Raw genomic sequence first — 25,246 nt, 5'->3', positions numbered from 1 at the left:
ATCAATGGCATTCCAGTAAAATTACTTAACTCTTTGAAGTGAGTGTTAAGAAATTTCCAGAATTCTTGGAGCCAGTCTAAAGGTGGATGTTGACTGCTGCTGACGTCCCAGGTAACAGGCCCCTTCCTCGTCTGTTTCCAGTCCTGTGGCAAAAACCTCTTGGTATATTCAGGAACCTGGCCTGCGTCAATGTTGATGACCTTGAATAAATCTGAAAAATAGATTTTTGGAAAATAAATACATAAATGTTTATTTAGTGTGAAAAGATACCGATGTAAATTACTTTTAAAATCACTACTCTATAAAATTAAATTCCTACTTTTTCTGGCCAGTTCTTTCAGGTGGGTACGGCAGGCTGGACTGAGATCCTCTTTGATGAAGAGGTGTTTGCAGCATGGTAGCAAGACTCTGCACAAAGGATAAGTTTGTTTATTGTGCATGTGACAAAGACAGAGACATTTTCATATAATCTAAGTGTACATTGAGTGAACCCAAAATATATTATTTTACAATCGAAACAGAAATAAAATAGTAATTGTCAAAAGTGTGAACCAATCAGTACTAATGATCTTAAGATTGGATTTGGGGAGCAACTACCAAAATGTTCACTTAGTATGGATGTTTTAAATGACAGTAAATATTACAACTTGTGTTCATCTATTTAATATAAATTGTACAAGAGAATAAAGTTAAAAATAAAAAACATACTTTGGAAATTCCTTGCTGTCAATCAAAGCAGTGTCCTCCTCTCTGTTTGTGAAACATCTGAAAGAGCCGTCGTTGAGTGGAAGCAGCTGAAGACCCTCGAGTTCTCTGTATTTTCCATCACTCAAAACGTACTCCAGAAGGCAGAGTTTGTCATCTTTAGAGATGAAGTTCACGCCAATCCTGCGGAGGATGTCCCTTAGGAAAGTTGGAGTCACATGTTTTAGGGTGTTTAGGTGTGGATAGGCCTCATCTATAGCTCTTGCAACACTACCTGGTAAAGTGACAAGATTTTCTCCACAGGAAACCAAAGTCCTTTTAATGGCAGCCAATGTGTCACTGCTTATTGGACCATTGCAGGGGAACACAGCTTCTGATGGAGTGATAAACTCTCTTTCATCTTTTGCAAGAGAAAGGACAGCCACATTCTGCCTGAATAAATGATGAAGAACATCCAGAGCAACGCCATACCATTTGTCTCTGTGCTTTACCTGGGCGATATCTGGCCACAGATCGTACACGGAAGAGACAGGCAGAATAGATTGTTGGGCAAGTTTGATAGCATCTTGAATGATCACGAGGTATGCCTGCGGTAGCACTTCCTTCATCAGCAATTCATTCCACACAGCATGTTCGTCATGTTTCTGGTCTTCCTCTTGCCATTTGATGTGTCTTCTGTTGTCTGTGAGGCCAAAGCACGCGTTGATATAAACTGGCAGTCCTGTCTTGTTGGATTCATTGTTTGGTAGGGGGAGAAAGCAGCTCAGTCTACTCTCACTACTGTCTCTCTTCTCACCACAAGGGAATGCTAAGTCAACTTGAGGGAAAAACTTTAACTTTTCTGAAAGTGAATCAAGAATTTCTACATTGCCTTCTTTCATGGTACATGTTGTCACAAGCCACTTTGTTTCTTTGAGGTCTTCTGATTTGAGGGTTATCAATTTGAACCTTGTTGAACCCTCAATCATTGACTTGTCTTCTGACTCCAGAACAACATCTGTGGGGATTGAGGATTTCACTTCAAGTCTGGTGTTAACAATGCCATGTATGTCGATATGTATCAAGGCCACAGAGGTCACATTTTTCAGGAACAGAAGGCTTAAGTCTGCATCCGCAATGAAGCTATCAAAAAGCTCAACTCCCTTGTCAGAGTCATATAGATTATCTGAAATATCTGATTTTTCTTTGCGAAAGGGAAATCTGAAAATTGTCCCGTCAAAGTGTTGATCCTCAATGATGACTTTTGACCATTCTTGTCCGCTTACAAGTGAAACTATATCTCGAAAGGGATGGAACTGATCGTGCATTTTCGTGAGAGCTTCTTGGTGATCTGCATCATCCAAAGACCACCGAAAACCTCCATTTCTTTGTCCGAATATTTTTTCTTGGGGGTCCATCATGCCAAGGTGCCCTGCGCTGAATATACTTGGCACATCTGTGAATAAAGTGAAACCGATTTTGTCTCATTAATATACTATGCAAGTTTTCTAAAGACTAAATCTAAGACTGAGACTATTAGGTATACGTGTGCATCTGAACATAGTTTCACCTGTTATGTGGTAAACAGAGTTGAAGCCGATTCCAAACCTCCCAACTTTGTTTGGGTCATTGCGCTTGTCACTCCTCCCTGCCTTCTGAATTCCTTCCCAGTCTTCCTTATCGAACGCTGCATTGTTGTAGGCGTAGAGAGCAGGACCTTTGCAAACCAAAAAATGCATTAATTCAGAAGAAAAGTTATTTTGACATTAGATCAAGGCATTTGTGCGTGTTCATTAACTCTCTCCGGGTTCTTTTTACAACTGCTTATTTTGGAGTCTGTTCCAGAATGTATTGAGTCAGGTAGAAATATTTAAGAGACTGAGGATGTAAACATATCAGTGTGATTACAACACACACGCACGCACGCACATGCACACACACACACACATACACACACACACACAAATATAAATGATATAGCATATCAGACCCTGATGCCTTCTTATTTAGTGATCATGAGAACCAAGTTTGTATTGGGTCGCTAGAAAAGGCGAAAAGCCTGTTGTCAAGAAAAAAATAAGAATTTGTAATAAACATTACACCCATGTCCTCTTTGGTAAACATTTGGTAGACTATTGGAGGAAACCCACAGGAAAAAAAGCATAAAATACAGACGATAGGATGAAAATAGTACGAGGGCTGACATTTGACTATAAGACCTTTTTGCTGGGAGGCTTAAAAAACAATGTCATCGAGTTACTTCCTATTTGCTCCATTTATCAATTTTCTGATATATATTTTTTATGAAAAAATGCATCACAACTGATGTTGATAACCACTCTAGAGCATGGCTCTTCTCTGAACGTCCTGCATACCTTGGTATTCTCCCAATTCATCAGTCCAAAGGCTCTCAGTCCCATAGCTTCTCTCATCATGAATGAAAACCACTTCTGTGGCTTTACCATCGTCTGCATTTTGAATCAGCTCCTGTTGACAAATAAAAACTATTAGCATCAAGTCTGGGGCTGATTTGGCTGTTTTCGCATACTTTTGATTCTGCCTTACTAAACCCCATTAAGAAATGTTTAGCATGTGTGATATAATTAACTCCTGAATGTAATAATATGCATTTGTTTACCACAGTTTGTAATAGTCAAATACTCTATGTATTAGTTCACCACTGAAAATAAGTATTATGCACTTGTTTACTCCTCACCAAGAAGTATTATGCACTAAATGTATTCACTGATCAGGTAAAGACATGTCTAGAGTGAACATGCTAGAGGTCCGCCACTCCTCTAGGAGGAGACTGAAGAATCCCAAGGATGACGTCAGCGCTAAGAGGCATGGACACGCTTACACGCCTACAAGGGGCCTATCGGACGTGGCCCCAGCCAACCAATGGGAGAGGACAATGCCCTAGTGAAAAGATATATGCAAACTGTAAAACCTGAAAAAGTTACAATTCAAGTAGAACAAGGAGACAGTAACTGCTTCAATGCGGTCTGTGTATTGGTGACGCTGAATTGTCCTCAGCTGGGTATATCTTCTATGCTGTTGTATCACATTAATAAATGCTTTGATATAAATAAGAAGTTTACTGGATTGATTCGAGGTAGAAACTCTGTCTCGAAATTAAAGAACACGACATGTCAATGTTTGGTATCTTTTTTTCCAGCACAACCTCACCTATATAACCTGGTAGTTATTTTTTCATTTTGACATACTATATGAACATATTGGACCCAAAACCACACAAAAAAACGTAGAAATGGATTTTTAAAATGAGATTATTTTTAGTATGGATAACACAAACATGCACAACGAAACATTTTGAAAGCTGGAAATATATACATGGGATGTCACTATGATCATGTAAAAGTTTGATTGAGGTAGCATGAACCTATATACACATTTTATGAACAAATAGCAGGTGTATCCAGGTGTTTTTCCTTCAACGATCTTTTAATTTTGCTCCCATTTTTCACGAACTTAAATCAAAGATCTAAGACTTCTTCTATATACACAAAAGGTCTCTTTCTCTCAAATATTGTTCACAAATTTGTTTAAATCTGTGTTGGTGATCACTTCTCCTTTGCTGAGATAATCCATCCACCTCACAGGTGTGGCACATCAAGATGCTGATTAGACAGCATGATTATTGCATCATTCATATATATATATATATATATATATATATATATATATATATATATATATATATATCCTTATTCTTAGGCTGGTCACAATAAAAGGCCACTCCAACATGTGCAGTTTTATCTTGTATTCGGACCAATACTAAATCTATCTAACTATCTCTCAATTCACAAATATTTGTCTGTCACTTTCCTTCAATCGGCGTCTCCCTTCGTCTCTTTCCGTCTCTTATCGTATTGCTTCGTTTTGCTTCGTATTGCTTCGTATCACTCCATTTACTCAATTACCCCACCCCCTTCCTGGTAAATGCTGCCTGTTGAGCAGGATCTACAGTTTCCAGCATTATTTTCCGCTTCGTAAAATGACAAAATATGGCGAAGATTTAAAATATGTAATGGCCGCCACATTCCATTTCTCATACTTTAGAGCGTGCAGAAAAAATATTTTTGCATCAAATTTATATCATCGTATCTCCGTTTTTACTGGGTCGATTTGCATGAAACAACGTCTGTTGAATTTATGCGGCGCCGGCTTGAACAGCTCATGTGATCTGATCACTCCGGCATGACGGTCGACTCCTAAGGGCTAACAGAGCTTGCCAAATTCTAAATTGGGGCTTCACACAAGTATAGTTAACGCCTCTGCACAGCCTTAGTCTACCTACACAGGTATTTTTACTTTAGTTGCCCAATTACACCTCCTTTCACTGTGTGGGTGTGTACAAACTGCACTTGATTGACATCTCCCTCACCTATCTGATGGTCTTGTACCTGTTAGAGAGGGAAACATACCCTTTTATCATTGTTAATAGTGCATAGCGTTTGGTCATAGCATTTTACCCACCTTCAAAATTTGTCCACCATCTGGATATCGACGTAGAATATCTTGCAGGTAGTCGATGAAGGGCGGTGCTGTTGCCCCGAAGGACGTTCTAAACCAAGAAGGAGGATTTAAGAGTGAGAAACAATAATTCAAATGTGCTCCAAGACTAATACAAATGTCCTGTATCGGGGCTTGTAAGTTGTTATGAAATTGTCATGTATTGTTGTGTATAATCAGTCATGCAAATAAACTCAAATTTCTACACCAACACCCAGCACTTGCCCTCACTTACCATGAAGAAATATATTTGCTATTTCTTATCCTTATTACTATACTAATATACTTGAAGTAAATGACGCTTAAATTCATTGTTCATTATTATGCATACAAAGTATTTGCATATGCAATAAGTGTCTTCAAAGTCTATTTATGAAACCTACTCTGCAGGATGAAGCTGTCAAGTAAATAGCCTGTTTCTCTCACTTCATTGTAAATCCTGATGATATGGTGAAAAGCAAGCGTGCATACATGTTTGTTAATACAGTGATTGAACAGCTTTTACACTGAGCGTCTCTAGGTCCACTGGTTAATGTGACATAGATCCATCTGTCTGATACAACAACAATGTTCTGTACAATACGATATATGGTTCTTAGGAAGGTCAACAAATTAAGAACCATTATTGACAGTTGAATATAACATGATGTTCATTTCCACATAAAGACTAAACACTAGCATGTATGCAAAACCTCCCCAAAAAAGCAATCTAGGCAGTTCTATGGCTGGGTTTTAAATTATTTCTAAAGGTTTCAGTGCACAGTAGGCCTCTTTTCACAGCAGTCATTGCAGGGTAAACACAAGTGTAATTAATAAAATAATTATGACCCTGTAACATCCAGGTGGGTTTACTCTGCAATAACATGTCAAAATGGCTGCTGTGAAAGGGCATATTCTGGTCAATATATCATGTTATTCCATTAGTGGTTCAGCTTGCACATAGAAGCAGATAGAGGTGCAACTCACAAAGGTTTTTTCTTTGTCGTCGAACTCATCCTTCCTGGCTTGGATGCTGTAAGAGAGTCAAGAGTACATTGCAGAACAAGCTTCTCTTTTTATCCACATGTGATGACCACACCTGCTGCCACACAGCTCAGTGAAATGTCAGTAACCCTTCTACACACAACTTAGTTTTCTATAGTTTGATTTCTCATCCCTTGAGTTTTGTTGACCTTTTGACCACATACACATTGCAATGAGAGCTAAGGGGATTTAATAGCAGTAAGACAGTGAGGTGAGAGATGCTGGAGAGTGAAGGGGATAAGCAGGCAGGCAGGCAAGCAGAAGGCTGGTTCTGAGCACACAAAGACAAAAGGTTAGAAACTGGCCAAAAACACAGAGCTACAAAGATTGCGTGAGAGCGGTCTGAAGGCAACTACCACCTGCAGTGGAAACAACAATCTGACGATGAGTGGAGGGAAAACCAGAGGAGATATACTGTAGAGTGGCTGATTTGATAGGAGGCATGTGGGCTGATGGCAATGAGGACCAGTTGTGCAGGTAGAGCTGGAGAGGGAGGCAGACCATGCCAAAGACATGCCCATGCCTCAGGCACACAAACAAAGGGCACAGAAGAAGGAGAACAACAATACATGTACTGAGGTACGACTCTGGACTTAACACACTCATATACGTTCCCCTTCTGCATTCAGTTAGTTAGGTCAAGTTAGCATGGCCTGATTTAGGTTCTCTTTAGTTGACCTCTTTTATGGGTCCGGAACTTCATTGTAAATTTGGTTGTTTCATTTAATTCATCTCCATAGAAATAAAGAGTGATATATATATATTGATCGTGTGCATGTGACGTCACGCTTATTTCCCAACCCGGAATTCAGCCATGTTGGATGGTATATACAACCAAGACGGCAGCCGTTCACGTGTGAGTTGCTGCAACGCTTCGTCATTTTCTTTGTATTTATACGTCTAAACGGTTCTTTAGATTTCCTACAATCATCAAAAACAACGATCCACAAAAGAGGGATGAATTACTGTCTACCGAACGCCGTAAGCTGTGGTTTAGCAACATAACTTGTGAGGATTTAACAGAAGAAAAAACACAATTCACCCGTGTGTGTGGCGTCCACTTTATATCTGGCAAGAGTTCATGCTAAAGCTATGTTTGCGTTTACGTTAGCGAGGATAACATCGCCGCTCTTCTCACTCACAAACCACGGCTTGAGCGGTGTATCTCGAGCTCTTTGAGAGTGATTTACACGGGCATGGATGAGCACCCTGTCATCTTTCAGTGGTTTGGTAAGAAGACTACCAACCCAGCCAGAAACAAAGAAATTATAAGCATCTAAGCTCTTGTATGCCTTCATTTGTGCGTTGGTTGCCCACGACGTTTGTAGCACAAGATAGTTCACAATATCAGGATATTCAATGGGCGGTAATGAATCTAAATCCTCAATATAATCCGACGGCGTTAGCGTGTACGGGTCAAGGCCGCAAATTTGGACTTTTTCTCTGAATCTTGCCTTTGCAGAGGACTCCAGAGAGTCAAAATACTTTGAAGAAGTCGGATTTGTATTGTTGTAGTTGTTCGCTTTAGACGGCATTTTTTATTTGTATATCATCCAACATGGCGTCGCACGCATACGTCACACAGTTTTGTCACGTGATTGCACACAAAGAATACTGTATGTTTTATGAATCAGGTTTATGGAAGTAGCATAAGTTTTTCTCCACAACACCAGGCTGGCATACACGCAGGTGCATGAGTAACATTGTCAAAACAATCAATTAATACATACAGAGATGATAAATGAAGTATAAGAAATCATTTAAAAAAATTGTTTAGTTTTATTTCGTGGAGTAATTTATCTGGCATTAAATTGTTTCCTCTTCCTCTATTGTTTCCCCAATACACCCTCATACCGGATCATTTATTCAGGTGATAACCATAACGATGCTAATAATGAATTACACATTAGTCAAATAAAATAAAAACAGTACCTCATTCATATTTGTGAAGAGTTGAATCAGTTCTGTTCTGCTGTTGGCGAGTTTTCCAAAGAAATGGTGTTTCATTAGTTCTGCTGTTTATATAGACTGCTGATGGCCAACCCCAAAACGTCGCTTCCAGGCATCCTTTCGTTTTCCACCAAAATCAAATGACATTTTGGACGAAACGAAACATAAGAAGGCTGCAACATCCGCGCTTATCACAGATAGTTTCTTACCTCCAATATGAAACGAAACATAAGAAGGCTGCAACATCTGCGCTTATCACAGATAGTTTCTTACCTCCAATATGAAACGAAACATAAGAAGGCTGCAACATCTGCGCTTATCACAGATAGTTTCTTACCTCCAATATGAAACGAAACATAAGAAGGCTGCAACATCCGCGCTTATCACAGATAGTTTCTTACCTCCAATATGAAACGAAACATAAGAAGGCTGCAACATCCGCGCTTATCACAGATAGTTTCTTACCTCCACTATGAAACGAAACATAAGAAGGCTGCAACATCTGCGCTTATCACAGATAGTTTCTTAACTCCAATATGAAACGAAACTTAAGAAGGCTGCAACATCCGCGCTTATCACAGATAGTTTCTTAACTCCACTATGAAACGAAGTCACCACATCGGCCGACGTATCTGCATTTTATACATCATAAGTCAAACCACGAAAATACACTATAAGCCATCAGTTTGTTTTATGTTGTTATGTGCTCACACAGGTTTCATGTTTGATAACTTAAACAATCCTTTGTCAGGGATGATTCATATTCAACTTAGTTGGGATGTCGTGTTTTCCTCCCGACTTTTTTGCCTGTGAGCTACTGACTCTCCGACATTATTATCACACGAGCTATAAAACAGTTATTCCGCCACTCGCTTGGTCACTAACAGGTGGACCGTGGTCCAAGTCCGGACCCAGACGCCGACCTGTACGGACCCGGACCTATAATCAATAATGTAAGGGATTTCAATTTTGACACGGCACTTCTATTTTAACCGGCTCAGCTTTTCTCGTTTTTACGGCACCGGTTTAGCGGTTCAGGAAACTCACAGACCAATTACATGTGCTTTTTTTTGTTTTTACAGTATCCCCTGCAGCCCCCACTGCCACAGCCTGTGTATGGTGTGAATACATCCTAAGTCCCGCACTCGGTGAAACACTGCAGCAGAGGATATTAATGATCGTGTGAAATATTTGCAGCAGCGCTCATAATTCTGCCTGTGCAGAATGAATGTAGGGGAAACACTAGTCTTTTACACTGTTTACTAGCAGCTCTGATACCCTCTGACTCCGTATAGTTTAACATGAGCCATCTAAAAGAGTAATAACACTTGAAATGTACTGCAGTCATTTAGTTGTTTTCTTATCATTCTTCTTTTTGTTTTCAAGGGCGTTTTGGTGTATGGATTAAAAACAAATGCACTTCAACTGAAAACATTTTGGACTTAAACATGCAAAAGTTCTAGTTTTGTGTTCTTCGGTCATTACCATTTTGTTTTCAAAAGTGGAGATAACTCCCACTGAGCCTGTTGAAATGTCTGCAGGTTATTTTAAACATGCAACATAAATTATGTGTTTTAACTTAACCTTGAATTCTTTAGTTAATTATTATTTGTAAAGGTTAAACCAGGACCAGATTAAATGGCCAACAAAATCAACACATTAACAAATATCTCTTTCCGTTAATTACGCTCAATTCGTCCAAAAAGTGTGAATTTTACGTAAATTATGTTTATTGGCTCGTATCATTAACTTCCTTAAATCACTGTGAAGTTTCCAGGAACTTGACAACTTTTAGATGGATTACTTTTTTCCTTCACCACACAATGCGAACATTTGTGATATGAGTATCAATACATTTCAACACATCTTAACCACTATTTATGTAAGACAGTAATCAATACAACTTGAGGTTTTCACTTTTATTATGGTTTATACATCACAAAAACAATGTGGCGGTGGAGTGTGGTAATGGCGCCTCTTGCTGGGGAGAGTCGGGAGTGGCTCAGCTAGGGCTCAGAAAGCTGGACAGAATCAGGTCATCAGCAACACTATACAAGCACACACAGCCACAAGAGTCTTCCACAAGTGGCTAGTTGTGGAAGACTCCTGTCAACATACAGGTAAAACTGACAGACGGGAGGAGCCCGAGTGTTTTCACGGTGGTGTGGTCGTGAGCCTCTCTCATGGCCCCTCCAGGACTCAGTCTACTGCAAGAGAACAGAACCAGGTAGCCATCATGCTTATATAGTGTCTGATCCCCAGCTGAACCACTACTGACTCTCCGAGCAGGCAACACCATGAGCACAGTACCACAGGAAATAGTAAAAAAAAAAAATGAAGTGAATTAGAAATTGCCTTTCAGGATGCTGTTTCTGTGTGTGGCAAATCCTCCAGTATAACGGTCATACAGCGGGGAATAGTGGCTGGCCTGGCTGTTCTTCAAGGCAGTCCAGTTTGCATATTGCTCCTCTGCTTTGAGCCTGCACTTTTCCCTCTTCTGTGTATGGTGCTGGTACTTATCAACCCAGTGTCCAACTTTCAGTCTGTCCTGCATCCACTGCAGGGTCTTATTGACTATTTTTCTTTTTTTCTTAAAGACAAAAGAAGATAAAAGTTTACTTACAATTTACTTACAAATAAATACAAACTAATTAGTTAAATACAAGGTCAGTGCAGAAGAATGGAAGGATTATGATACACACCTTCACATTTGGGGCTTGATTTTGCAGCAAAGAGGAGATAGATGGAGCTGTTGTCTTTGGCAGGCACACTGTTCATTTTTTTCTCTTCAACCCAGATGTTGTGCAGAGTTTTTTTAAATGTCAGCTGACTTCAGGTCAGAGGGCAGGCTCTCTGGCTGACCTACACAGACTCAGACCTTTAATCAATACATTATTAAGGGATTTTCAATTTTGACAGGGCACTTCTATTTTAACCGGCGCAGCTTTTCTTGTTTTTACGGCACTGTTTAGCGGTTCAGAAAACTCACAAACCAATTGCATGCGAGTTAAGCCATACATTAAAAGTGACAATGTGAAACGGCGCTATGAGACAAAGCACAACGTTTTTGACCAAACATACCCACTCCAGTCTAAACTTAGGTCACAGAAAATAAGCAGCCTCAGAGCCCAATATGATCAGTCCAGCAGGATCCTGACCCATACATTCACTGCCCAGCAACCTGCTAATGAATGTTCCCTCAGAGTTTCTTGGACAACACAAAAAAACATTTACTGATGGAGGGGCTGTCAAGGAGTGCAGGAGCTGAAACCTTACTTGAGGGAAAACAAAAAGAAGAGCATTGTGACAAAATATAGCGAATACCTATGTCAGTATCATCAGCCACAAAGAAAAGTGAAATATTCACCCAGGATGTGCTCGCCCAGCTGGATGAAGCCCTTCATAAGGCACCGTGTGTAGGCTTAGCTGTAGAGGAGTCCACGGATGTTTCTGACAATGCTCAGCTGTTAGTTTATGTAAGGTTCTTCAACAAAGACAAGAAAGTGTTCTGTGAAGACCTGTTAGGTTGAGACTGTTAAGTCATGATGTAAAACAGTTAACAGAGAAAAAGGGAAACTCAAGCTGCTGCTGCACTTTATTTTATTTTTCTAAAATTAAGCATTTTATTTTAAAACGGACAATTTTTCAAAAGCTATTTTATTCATTTTCTCAATTTTATTTTTAAATTCAGCCCGAGAATAACATTATACATATCTACAGTAATATATATATCTGTATAGTTCAATGTTAAGTGACAATAAATATTGTCGAAATGTTTTTGAATTGTACTTTCTTTATTAGATTTGACAGTCAGTTGTTGATTACATGCAGATGTTGATCCAGCTACTAGGCTACTAATATATATCACACTAATTCACAACGCAAGTTAAACATTATGATGTTCCAGACCTTTGCTTGAGGAAATGTTCTCTAACTGGACCTCTTTGAATTTTAGTTGAATACCCCTGGTTTACAGGTTACGGTACGATTTGACACCCATGACGGGAGGTGTTTGGTTAGCTTCTTTGTGGTTCTACATCAAGGCACCAGTTTTAAGCTGTAGTAAAGATAGCAAAAGTGAGGCTTAACTAAAGTGCTTTAAGTTTTGATTATCTATGTAACCAAATACTAAACAGAATATGAGATGGTGTTTGAGATATGTTGTTAATTCGGGGTAAAGTTGTGAGAAGGCAAGAGAGCGATAGATGGAGATAGCTAACAGGATGTAATGCTATTCGCTATTGTTGAAGTATGAGTACAGGTATGTTGATTTAAGAGCAATCTCTTTCTCTCCAGGGTCTCTAGATGTTGCCAAGCATTGCAAGTGGCAGGGCTGCTGACGTATAGGAATAATATTTCATGATATTAAAAACCGAAAAGCCAGATCAAATAATTAATTGAATGAGTTGAATAATCAATATTTTTAAACTTTTATAATTTATGGAATTATGCAATTAAAAAAAACACAAGCAATGGATTATGTTCTTTCAGAGAGTGGTAATAGAGTAATATAAGTACATTCACTACTTATAGTGATATAGTGTCTACCCTTGGACACAAAAAATGGGAAACAAGGAAAGCCATTTTATCCTTTAATTCATTTCTTTTTTTTCATTTCAAAAGGTAAGAAAATGAACAAAAACATTAGAATTGTGACAGAATTCCACAAAATGATTTGATACTTGCGTTTTCATAACAAAGTGGTACAGTGATTATATTGATCGTCAGAGTAGTAATAAATGACAACAAACCATAACATTACATTTAATTTTCTCTGTATTTCTGTATGTTCCAGTGTTAGCCAGCCGGATAACTCAGTGAAAATCAGTGAGGAACAAAAGAAATACAGATATTGTATTGATCCTCAGTGAGTCGTTATACATGTTTACAAGATTGCAAAAAAAATCTTGATGTTTTCATCTTCATAACAAAGTCTTACAGATATTATATTGGAATTGAGTGAGTAGTAGTAAATGTTTACAAGAGTGCTTAAACAAAAAAAAATTGCATTTTCATATTGAAGTAATAAAAAGATTATATTGACCCTTAGTGAGAAATTGTAAATGTTAACAAGATCGCAAAAAGAATCTTGATGTTTTCATTTTCATAACAAAGTCATACAATTATTATATTGGTACTCAGTGAGAAGTTAAACATGTTTACAAGTATTAAAAAGTGAGTAGTTACAAATGATAACATTACAACATATTTTCATTTCAATAAGGAAAGCATAAAGTTATTATATTGGTCCTCAGTGAGTTGTCATAAATGTCTACAACATGGTCATGGTAATGAGTCCCAAATAAATCTGTTTAACTTCAGAATTCTCACAACATATAATACAATAAGTCATATCATGCTTAGGTCTGTCCTTTTAAACAAATGATGCCATTATTTGTTTCAATATCAAATATGGCTAACAGCATTTCGAACAACAATTTTAAATTGACTCTGCCAACATGTCAGTTTGTCTTGAATCCCTAATTTACAAAAGCCTCTACTTTACTGAGAAGCTCAGCTGCCTTGTCCAGTGCTAACAATTCATTCTCTGATTTGAACTGTTCATTTGGAATATGGGGAAATGGATGGCAGTTTGGATACTGAGTTTTTTTGTCGTCCACTCCAAGCTTCTTCAGATTCTCCACAATTTGAGGCAGAACTCTGAGTTGGAGGTTGTAGAGGGAAACTCGTGCTGCAAGGGCTTGAAATGGAGCAGCTGGTGGGATGCTGACCATCTTTTTTATACTTTGCAGCTGTGAGAGACTTTTCCACTGCTTGATGGACTTTGAACAGACACCACTCTGTGCTTGCGCCACCAACATCTTTGTAAGCTGCAGTGAGATCACAGCGAGCTTGCCTACACCAGCGCTGGGCCTCCTCTTTGTCTGGCCTTGGGACATTTTCATTATGGGTCCAAAAATTGTATGAATGGTTGCCTCTAGAGAATCTGTCTCGGCCATTTCTGTGATGCCTGGCCTCCTGATTCCAGCTCTGATAGAAGTTTCTGAAATTTGAATTTCCGCTTGAATAAGACGAGCCTGTATTTTTGCCTTTCCCTTTGCTGAGCTCATCAATTCTATTCTTCAAGTATTTGAATGCCTCGGTGGCGAGAAGTTGGCAGTCGGGGTTTTTGTCAGGATGCCATCTAAGGTACAGTCGTTTGATGGCTTTATGCTTCTCCTCCTCAGGAAGAGTCCAGATCTCTGTCAGACATTTGTCAATTTCCATTTTTGCTTCCTCAATAGAGGCTGGTGAGGATCTCGTGGATGAGGAACTTGTAGTTGATGGTTTGGTAGAATGTGGCAAAGCTCCTGCTAGTGGCACCAGCTCCATGCAAGAAGATTCAGAAGATGTGCATGTCCTCCCTTTAGGTTCTGGCTTCTTTTGTCTTTTAAACTGATACAGGTCAATACAACTGACTTCAATTGGCTCATCTTCTCCAATTTCTATTTTGTATCTCTGTGAATATGGTCCTGAGTGCCCAGGCAGTTCTTCAACAATGACTGCATAGATATACTTGTCGTTAGTGCTGTAGCCAACATATTCTCCCTCTTCAAAGTTATTGAGGACGTTCATGTCTAAGGAATCATGCCATTCCTCTGGAATTTCTGTTCCCGGGGCTGGTGGATTGAGGAGGAAGCTCTTAGTTTCACCACAGTCATGGATCCCATTTTCAGCCAGAGTTTTCAGAACATCTTGCAGACTGTTACACATGAGAAGGTGTGCAAGGACTAGTAAGTGATTTGATTGCAATATGTTACCTAAAATAGCATTAATCTCCTTTGTCAAAGTCACATTGATGCCACTTATCACCATGGGAACTAAGTTATTGTTGTGTTTCAAGTAAAAGATACAACCTTGTTGTTCTCGTTTTACAAAAACATTGGTTTCAGAGGCAGTTCGGTTTAGTGGCTGTTTATTCACCCAAAGCTCAGTTTTCAGACTTTTGCAGCAGACAATCTGAATACTGCCAAAAGTCTTCTTGCACAAGTCAGTAGCATCTTCTTGTGTTATTTGTCCCTCAGACTTGTCTCTGATAAGACAGATTAGTCCATGTGTAAATGCTCCAGAGGACAGATGTTTGTCAAACCATCCACTAAACTCACAGTCAGTCTCGAGCTCACAAAGCTGCATGTGTGATTCCACTACTTTCTCCTCAGTGAATTCAGTCAGCATTTTAGGCCTCAAATTCTGAGGCAGCAATTGCAGCAACCGATGATGAGCATATTTGTCCTTATCTAAATGACATTCACTGAGTTTCTCCAGCAACAGGAACTTATTCTCCAGCGCTTCTTCTAACCTTTTGGTCTCAAACGCTGTATCATTGTAGTAGAGTGTGAATGATGGGTATAATTTACCATCTACAGCAGGAAGATACAAAGTCTCTACATCCTCAATAAGGGAGCGTTTTCCTTCAGTTTTGATTAACTTAAAAAACTGCTCAACAGCTCGTTTCACCGTTTTCTGTTGGTTTGGGTTTAGTTTGCGTTTATCACAGGAATCTGCATGAACGGCCTCCAGAACATTACAATACTGCACTGCAGTAGGTTTTTCCTGAACACCGATTTTCTTGAAGAACTTTTCGAACGTGAAGTCATGTCGAGAAATTTGGTAGAAATACGGTCTGAATTCATGGTCATTGGGGAGTGAGAACGACGTAACATCAGGCCTTACAAGGTCTTTGTCTTTTTCAACCAACACAACAGGAAGACCAGCCAAGAGCGGGCCTTCAAACCCATTTGCTTGCAGGTAGGCATATGCACTTCGAAACACAATAGCGCGGGTTTTGATCGACCGCTCAGTTTTACAGGGTGACTGACAGATGTTGCTCATGTTACTGGTTACACAGTGTGAAGGTGGTTGTTCATGCACTCCTACATTATTCATCATTTCCAGGAGCTCCTGTGACTTATAAACAGGTAGATGTATGATTGGCATTGAGGACCAAATCAGTTCTTGATGCTTAGGATCACCATCCATCAAAGATCCCCTGATTGTAACAGCATTTCTCTCAGCAGCAAATGGTTGGTGATATTTGCACAGTTCATCTTGAATTGTCACAGGAAAAATGAACTTGATGTCAGCAATGCTCTTCAGAAGGCTTTCCTCTTTGTTGTCACTCACTATATTCAAAGCTGCTTCGAATACTAATGATGATTTCCATTTCAACTCTTTCAGTTGACCGTTTCTTTTTGCGTCGGATTCTAACTGGTGTGCAAAATCTATTATCTCTTGTTTTGACACAACATGTTTCATTCCAAGTTCTATCAGTAACGTTTTTGGTTCTTCTGATTGTAGTTCTTCTTCACACAACTCAGTCCAAAATCTCTCAGGCACAAATCTCTCTTGGGGCAACATTTCCTTGTATAGCTCCACACTCTCATCAGAGTAGTATGATGCCATCTCCAATCTGCCTTGAGAACTGCGAATCAATTTCACTGTCTTCATTGAGGAGATGATTTTTTCCTTATACTTAAGATAAATGAAAAATGGTGACAGTAAGAGTTTGAGGCAGTCAATCATCTGCATTTCTGTGAGTGTGTGAACAATGGGCAGAATGAACCTCATGAAATAGTCCAAATCAGTCAGGGTTTTGATGTTCAATGTTTCTGGCAGACTTAAGTTCTCTAGACTGTTTTGAAGAAAAATGATGTTGCTGTCAGGCAGGAGGAACAAATCTGGAAAGGTCTTTGAATAAGTGCTGATGAGGAGAAATACCTCTTTAGGTCCATCAATTCTCACTCGTTCACCATGTATTGTCTCAAATAATGGCAAGGATTTGAGCTTACTTTGATAAACTTGTTTGTCTTTGGACTCGGATACTCCAGACTGCAGGAAACACTGAAGCGCTTTCATCTCAGCAATTGAAAGCTGGGAAAACTCTGAATGTTTAACGTTGTAGACCTGGTCCAACACAGAGCTTTTATCATTCACTTCCAGAAGTTCAGGGTATAGAAGTAAACCTTCCTGTCGGCCTAAAAGTACGTCAGAGAAGAATTTATTGTCAAGCTTCAGAAAACCAAGTTTAAAAAGGATGCCTGATATTTCCCTTTCTGAGGCAAACTGAATCACACTCGGCATGTCTTTCATTGTTTGCAGGAAGTGCTTGTTGTTCAACCTTGGACACACAACAGGTAAAATGCAGCAGTCGTTGAAGAGCTGCCTCACATCACTTAATGTCAGACTTTGATCATCATCCCTAGATGTTGCACGATTAATTTGACTTACTAAGAATTTCCAAAGTAATGTCAACCACCTCAACATTGTCTCGTTTGGGACATGAAGACCACTTTGTGGATCAACTTCACATTTCTGAAGAAGCTGCTGAATTAACGGTTTCAGATATTCTGCTGCACAGGGAACTGTCAAACATTTGACAAGGTTTAAAGTTTGTAGAACATGACTGTTGTCTTTGTTGGTCTGAAAGTCTGCAAACTGTTCCTTGTAGCCATGGAACAGGGAGTCATAGTTTGATATCAGCTTGGGAGATTTGGAGTTAAACACTCTCAAAACTTTATCGCTTGTGAGCAGAAGTGGAAGTCCATTGAGTGAAATGGAATTGTCCATGGGGATCTTTTTCAAGTCTTTTAAGCAGAAACTCAAGAGCTCAGAACATCTTGTTCCATCTCTGATCAGAGTAGCAGTTATGGGCAGGGGTAAATCCTTGTCTGTTTGGGTTGGGTCATTGAGGGTTGTTTCTTTCAGGAAAGTCTGCACAGTTGAAGGATTCACATCTTTCACTTCAATGCCTGCGGATCTGAAACTTTTCCAAACGTTTTGCATGAAACAAGGAACCAATTTCATTCCAAGATCTTCCAAAATTAGATTTGTCTTTATATCGTCCATTGCTGAGTGTGTCAGATAAGGTGTCTTAGTTGTTTCAGCTTCTCTGACATTACACCAGTCAAATGAGTGCTGCTTTGATTCTCGGCCTGCGATTATGCGTGTTGAACTCCTAAACACTGGAATCACATTAAGGCCCCTTTCGTTGATTGATCTATATACTTCATGTATCATTTTATGCCAGTCCTTGCCAACATCTGTGGACACAGTTGGCCAAAAACACAAGTAGAATGACTTAATACTTTCCCAAGTGGCTTTTTTGTTTGCATTGATAAGGCTGAAGTACTGAAGGAGATCGGCATAAAGTGGAGCAATGACATTCTGTTTCAGAGATTCATTCCAGTTAGATTTTAGACTTTGCCCATCTGCTTTCCAAAGGAATCTCCTGGCAGAATCTACCTCAAAGTTTGCATTGACATGCACTGGCAGTCCAGTTTTTCCTGGCAAAGGAAGTGAACAAAATGCTTCTCCTTTAAAATCCATAGGGCTGGATGGTGCTCGAACTAAACACTTGGAGTTCACACGAGCCGCTATTGCTGCTTGGGGAAGTTTTTCTGATGGTGTTAGCTCACCATCACCACTGTTTTTGAATGTGCCAAACTGTTCTGCAATGATCCATTCAGTTTGTCTTTTATCAGAAGTTTTAATTAGGGTTTCATAAATGACCTTGTCTGGTGTATTTGGTTTGTCAGATTGCAGTGCATTTTGTTGAAGTTTTACAAAAGCATCTTTTCTTTCTCTGCATTTCTGTGGTAGACTTTTTTCAACCATGAAGATGGTTTTAAGTTTCCCTGATTGTTCATTGATTTCCTGGACTTCTATTTTGCAGATGTTTTTCAGAAACAGAATTAGTCCTTCAGGATCTTCAGAGAGTGCAGAACATAGTTCTTCCATGTCATGGTCAGTGACTCCCTGCTGTGATATTTTAGAGCTGTTTGCCATGGTACCCATCCTTAAAGGTAATCTGAACATGGTGCCTTCTTTAAGAGAAAATTTCTCTGGAAGAAAGGAATTGTAGACATCCATGTACATGTTCTTGAAAGTGTCAGCTAGTTTATAGCCAGTGCCAGTTGGTGGCTTGTCTAAATGACTTTCAATGTATTTTTGATTGGGATCAGAAATGCAGAGCAGTTCATCTCCAGTGAGGAATGAGGGGCAGTCAGTCAGATGGTAAACAGAATTGAATCCTACTCCGTATTTTCCTATCTTCCCTGGGGAGTTGTGCTTTCCTCCTTCTCCCAGCTGTTGAATGCCGGCCAGGTCAGCATCAGAAAACACTTTGTTGTTGAACACACACAGTGCGGGTCCCTGCAGTTGGTTCCATTTCTTCCCAAATGTTTTTTCTTTGCCATGCTGTCGTTTGTCCCAAACAAAGTGAATTTCTGTGGCCTCCGCATCATCAGCATTTTGGATAAGCTCTTTAAGGATATCCTTCTTTGATGGATAAGCTGAAATGATGTTTTTAATTCGAACAGTTAGTTGTTCCTGCTGTTCAAACTGAAAAGCAAATGGTGAAATGTTCTCAACTATGTGGTTTTTCAGGGTATGATGCCTGGTAGTTTTGATTCCAAAGTGGCGAGCCATAACACGTGGGATATTCTCGTGACACAATGTGACACCTGGAGCGACTGACATCCATGGGCTGTCATTGTAAAACATCTCACTTGCAGGTTGTAAAACACCATGTTCATTGGGTATCAGGCAGTCAATGGTTGTTTTATCTTTGGCCTCATATATCCCTGTTTTTAGAATTGTGAGGCAAATTGATAGGTCATTCTTTGGCAGGATCTTGCTACCATGTTGAGAGTGTAATTCCTGGAGCACAGTTAGAAACTGACTGGTTGTAAAAGATTTTGCAACACCTACACTTTCCCAGAGTCTCCTGAAACCACCAAAGGCAGTTGGAAGTACATAGAGATAAGGTTTTGCTTCAAATTGCTCATTTTCCGCAACAAGGTTCACATTTATAAATGTACCGCCAACAAGAATGAATGGGAATGAATTTGCCTTCTGTGAAATGAAAGTTGAATCCCCAGAATCACTGAGCAACTGATTCAGAAATTTATAGCATTCATATGCTATCTTGTGAAGCATGGATGGGTCAATGTATTGAGATTGCTCACATGCTTCTTGCAGTTGCTGAAGCACTTTCTCAGACCCTGGACTGTCCTGAACTCCCAAAATGTGCAGGACTGGATCAGTGTTGTGTATTTTCAGATTAGTATGATCCAGCACGTGATGTGTCATGTTAACAAGTGGGGAGCATTTGTCACTAAAAATATCAATGGGCCTTCTAAGTGTGACATCTCTTTCCATTGTTGTGTCACCAGGGGAAAATGCTGGGAGAAATGTTGTCATCCTCAGTGTTTCCCATTGGAGAGAGTCTTTGTCATTCATGTGATTCTTCATAAGTTCAAGAAGACAATTCAAATGCCCACATGCTTTCTTTTTGTCCGTTTTCCAGGTCTTGGGGATTGTTCCTGCTTTCTCTGTGATGTCTTTCAATGGGAGATGATCATTTTCCATTCCAAGTTCCAACAAGCGTGTAATCCTTTTGGGGGAGCAAAAGTCATTTTTGGTACCACCAAGCAAGCGTCCTTCGTCTGGTTCAAAAAGACAGGCCACTTTCCCTGATGGATTCACAAGTTTGCTGATATGCTGGAGCTCTCCACCTTTTGTGGGAATGCATGGATAGCAGACCAGTAGTTTGTCAATTTCTTTGATATTAAGGTCAATAGCATGCAGCACAAGAGTATCTCTACTCTTAGGGTCCATGGTATCAAGGTTGTTAAACACAGCTTTTTGGTAAAACTTTTCCCAGTTCCATGTTCTGTTTTGTATAGCCTCCTCTAGGCCAGACTGTTTGAAGCTATTTCTCAACCACAGTGGAAGAGGAACAACATGGTTGGGTGCTTTTGCATGTTTCTTGCAAACCTGCACTGCAAGTGCACTGATGTCGTTATCCTTTTGGATGCTCTCGTGTAGAAATATGGCACTGTTCATTGAGCACCAATGTTCTCCATCACTAAAGAGCTCAGGGCCAATGGAGTGCTGAGCAATGGCGGTGTACAATGCATCAACCAAAGGCTTGAAAGTTTCACTTACTTTCTCTCTATCGGGCCAAAAGGTGTGATAGCAGTACGTTTCTAGTTGCTTGTTTTCAGACATTTTCTTTAGTGCCAAAAGTGCAGTAACATATGCCGTCACTACAGGATCCTGAAGTAGGGCTTTGTTCCAGTCATGTTTCTCTCCACTCTCCCACAGACCTTTTCGGTTGCTCGTCACAGCAAATGTTCCATTTACATTGACTGGAAGACCTGTGTTAATGGAAAGGGGAAGGAAGCAAAATGCCTGTCCAACAAGATCTGTTTGTAATGAAGCCAGTTTCCCAGTTCCTGGATAATTTTGCAAAAGCACAGCAATCCCCCCGATGGGCAAAGAGAACTTGGCTTGCTTGTTTTCTTGAAGGGCCATTTGCAAAGACTGATGTGTCCCAAAGCAGTTGCACAGGAGCCAGGACTGGACTTCAGTTACACCAGATTGCTTACTGGTTATTTGGACAATGTTGACTGTGCAGCAGTCAATGACCTCTTTGCATTTCCCATCAAGTTTCATCAATGCTTTCTTGGCTTGATGTTGCATAGACACGATGGTTTCATCAGGAATACTCATTGTACTCAGAGTGGTTTTGGAGACATTGAAGACGGTTTCTATTTCGTTATCTCTTGGTGGAGTTGATCCATTGTTTGAGATACTTTGTAAAGATAATGTATTTATGTTCTTCAAAAACAGCAGGTGTGTTTGTGAATTGGTAGTGAAGTGCTGTTGAAAAGTGATAATATCGTGTTTGTGATACACCTTTTCACATATTTCTGACTTGAGAGCTTCTTCTTCAGTTCGAAAAGGTAGTTTGATCAGAGTACCTGGATAGGGTTCAGGGAGACTTTGGCTGCTGAAATTGCAATCAAAAATGCGTTCATATGGTCCAAATTGACCAGGAAACCAATGGAAAAGTCGTTTCTGAGAGAGATCCAGCTTGATTCCAGGATTTGTTTTATGTTTGATGTGCTTCTTGAGGTGAGTTACATTTGGATCAAGTATGAGAAGACTGTTGCCACTGAGGATAGAAGGAACATCTGTTACATGATACACAGTATTGAATCCAAGTCCAAACTTTCCAATTTTTTCCACCATGTTTTCCTTGGAGGCAGAGCCAACTCTGACAATATTTTTCCAATCCTCAGCTTTGAATTTCTCATTATTATATGCCCAAAGGCAAGGTCCCTGACAAAGGGTCATGTCAGGGTCAATGAGACTTTCAGGGGCATCTTTGTGCACTCTGAAATCCACCAAGAATTTGCAGGCTTCTGCGCCAGCATCCTCTGCATTTTGAATGAGCTCTTTGAAGAGGTCACTTTCCTCATCATACTCCTTAAGGATGTTTTTAATCCTCGTTGTTATCGGTTCAGATTGTCCATACTGTTCTATTCCCACTAACTCTGGATCAAGGATGTAAGTACTGAGAAATCGGATGTTAAACCATTCAGCAGCTGCTTTTGGGATTTCCTCATGTATAACATGAATTTCCTCCTGGCTGTACTCTTCCAACCCATTTCTGCTCACATCACAGAAGACTGCTGTTGACAGTGGTTTAAGGGTATGTTGTTCACCTCTTATGATGACTGGCACTGGGATGTCATCGTGAACCGTCTTCTTCTCTTTCCACAGCCAGTTAAGAATTTCTATTGACACTTTTACCTCAGAGGAACTTGCAAATGGCTGTTGCCTTCCTTCAATGGTTTGCTGGATAGAATGAAGAATGCCAATAATCTCTTCATCTGAAAGCAACATTCTCAGACCAAACTCCAGGAGTAACTTCTTGTAAGGCAGAAATTCATTTGGCACCTTCCCAATGTAAGAGCTCAGGTCAAGATTACGTGGGTAGTCTAGAACCAGATCTTGTGGTGATACAAACTGGTTGTGGCTCCACAGCCAGTGTGTGTCCTTGTTCATCTTTGTTGAAAATTCAGAGGTGTGGTCTTGCATGTGTTTGTAAATGCTATGCAACTTCCTTTTGAAATCCACATTTGTGTCAGGATCAGTCATTTTCTGTGCTTTTGATTTCAAGATGAACAAATTGTCTATCACCTTTTCAGGTGGGGGTAGGCGTTTGAGATCAAGTTGGTTGCTAATGCTGTCACTGAACTTTCTCACCAGAGGCATTACATGCTCAACAATGTCCTCGTACACAGAATGTCTTATTTCATCAGGGCAGAAGAAACAGCTCGTCTGAGACTTGTCATTGCAGAGTTTTTTGTCATTACCAGGTTTAGCACATGGGATCCATTTTAGCATTTTGAGGCGATCGAGCTGCTCAGGAGAAAACTTTAACAGTAGATTATTAGTATCCAAGATCTTCAAGAGCACCTGAGCTCTATTGAGAGCCTCAGTTTGAGAGTCAACATGCACTTTGTCAATCAATACGGCAGCATGCAACAAGTGCTCGGGTGACACATCTACTTCTTTATTTAGCAATCCAAGATCTGTTAGGCTTTGAAACATCTGCAATGTGCCAGTGTATAGAGGTGGGGGGAAGAAATCTGACTCAAAAAGGACTTTAAAGCTTTGAATTCTTGGATCAAAAAATCCTGAGGGCTTTTTCAGCTTTCCATTCACTTCAATGAAGCTCAAGTCCTTACATCTACGTTTCAAGGTTGGATTTTGAGAGAAAAGGATATCACCATGCTGTAAAATCCAAGTCATGATTTTCTCAGTGTCCTCTTTTCCACAAGTCCCACCGTCAATACAGTCAATGAGGAGATGAGCTGCTTCAGCGGTGTCCAAGAGTTTAATTTTGAGCAGCTGTAACAGTCTGCGATCAGCCTCACTTGCACACTGCACAACTTTATTGGGCATAGGGAACTCTGTTGGTACTGTTAGACCAGAAATTAGAAGCACAGCCTGTTTTGATTGAGCGGCAACACAGGATCCTTTCATGGTTTGAAACAGAGGTAACTTTGAGAGTAAATCATTCTCAGTGACTGAGAGAGAATCAAGACGAGAGAGATAATCTTTTAGTTCTTCTCGTGCTCCGTGAGAGGCAGTCTGGAGTTCTCTGATTAGATCCTGAGAATCTAAATTTACCAATACTTTCATAACACTCCTTGGAGATGGGCACAGCACATACGAGTCTAGGTCTTCGTGCTTGAGCCACTCGTTTCCTCTCACCACTGTGCCACCAACTTTGTTCACCAACTGAGCGATTCTTTCTGGCAAGTTCATCTGCTTTCTTTTCTGAAATATGATGGTTGTGTTCTGCTCTAGTCTTGCTAGTGATACAGGCTGACTCACAGACAGGGGACTGACTGGTATCAATGGCATTCCAGTAAAATTACTTAACTCTTTGAAGTGAGTGTTAAGAAATTTCCAGAATTCTTGGAGCCAGTCTAAAGGTGGATGTTGACTGCTGCTGACGTCCCAGGTAACAGGCCCCTTCCTCGTCTGTTTCCAGTCCTGTGGCAAAAACCTCTTGGTATATTCAGCAACCTGGCCTGCGTCAATGTTGATGACCTTGAATAAATCTGAAAAATAGATTTTTGGAAAATAAATACATAAATGTTTATTTAGTGTGAAAAGATACCGATGTAAATTACTTTTAAAATCACTACTCTATAAAATGAATTTCCTACTTTTTCTGGCCAGTTCTTTCAGGTGGGTACGGCAGGCTGGACTGAGATCCTCTTTGATGAAGAGGTGTTTGCAGCATGGTAGCAAGACTCTGCACAAAGGATAAGTTTGTTTATTGTGCATGTGACAAAGACAGAGACATTTTCATATAATCTAAGTGTACATTGAGTGAACCCAAAATATATTATTTTACAATCGAAACAGAAATAAAATAGTAATTGTCAAAAGTGTGAACCAATCAGTACTAATGATCTTAAGATTGGATTTGGGGAGCAACTACCAAAATGTTCACTTAGTATGGATGTTTTAAATGACAGTAAATATTACAACTTGTGTTCATCTATTTAATATAAATTGTACAAGAGAATAAAGTTAAAAATAAAAAACATACTTTGGAAATTCCTTGCTGTCAATCAAAGCAGTGTCCTCCTCTCTGTTTGTGAAACATCTGAAAGAGCCGTCGTTGAGTGGAAGCAGCTGAAGACCCTCGAGTTCTCTGTATTTTCCATCACTCAAAACGTAC

At 39.8% G+C, this 25,246-nt stretch overlaps 1 protein-coding gene across 1 annotated transcript; it reads right to left on the bottom strand.

Moving 5' to 3' along the window:
- Positions 1-45: 45 nt before the first annotated feature.
- On the bottom strand, positions 46-2,534 carry LOC115026522 (sacsin-like). Its single transcript, XM_029459374.1, has 5 exons — positions 2,255-2,534; positions 1,177-2,140; positions 709-903; positions 320-408; positions 46-143 (listed from the first exon to the last, which is right to left on the bottom strand). Exons 1-5 carry the CDS (start codon positions 2,421-2,423, stop codon positions 46-48), a joined length of 1,515 nt encoding a protein of 504 aa, XP_029315234.1. The 5' UTR covers positions 2,424-2,534.
- Between the last annotated feature and the right edge of the window lie 22,712 nt (positions 2,535-25,246).

Source organism: Cottoperca gobio, chromosome 21, assembly GCF_900634415.1.
Source record: "Cottoperca gobio chromosome 21, fCotGob3.1, whole genome shotgun sequence".
Classification (NCBI taxonomy): domain Eukaryota; kingdom Metazoa; phylum Chordata; class Actinopteri; order Perciformes; family Bovichtidae; genus Cottoperca; species Cottoperca gobio.
The sequence above is the reverse complement of the archived record's forward strand: the minus strand, read 5'-3'. Positions and strand labels throughout refer to the sequence as shown.

Excerpts from the sequence above, each read along its gene's own strand:
- LOC115026522 (XM_029459374.1), bottom strand. The coding sequence starts at position 2,423 with ATGCATTTTTTGGTTTGCAAAGGTCCTGCTCTCTACGCCTACAACAAT. Across the intron at positions 2,141-2,254 it reads CTCTGTTTACCACATAACAG|ATGTGCCAAGTATATTCAGC; the intron begins GTGAAACTATGT and ends CTTTATTCACAG. Across the intron at positions 144-319 it reads GAAAGAACTGGCCAGAAAAA|GACTGGAAACAGACGAGGAA; the intron begins GTAGGAATTTAA and ends TTTTTGCCACAG.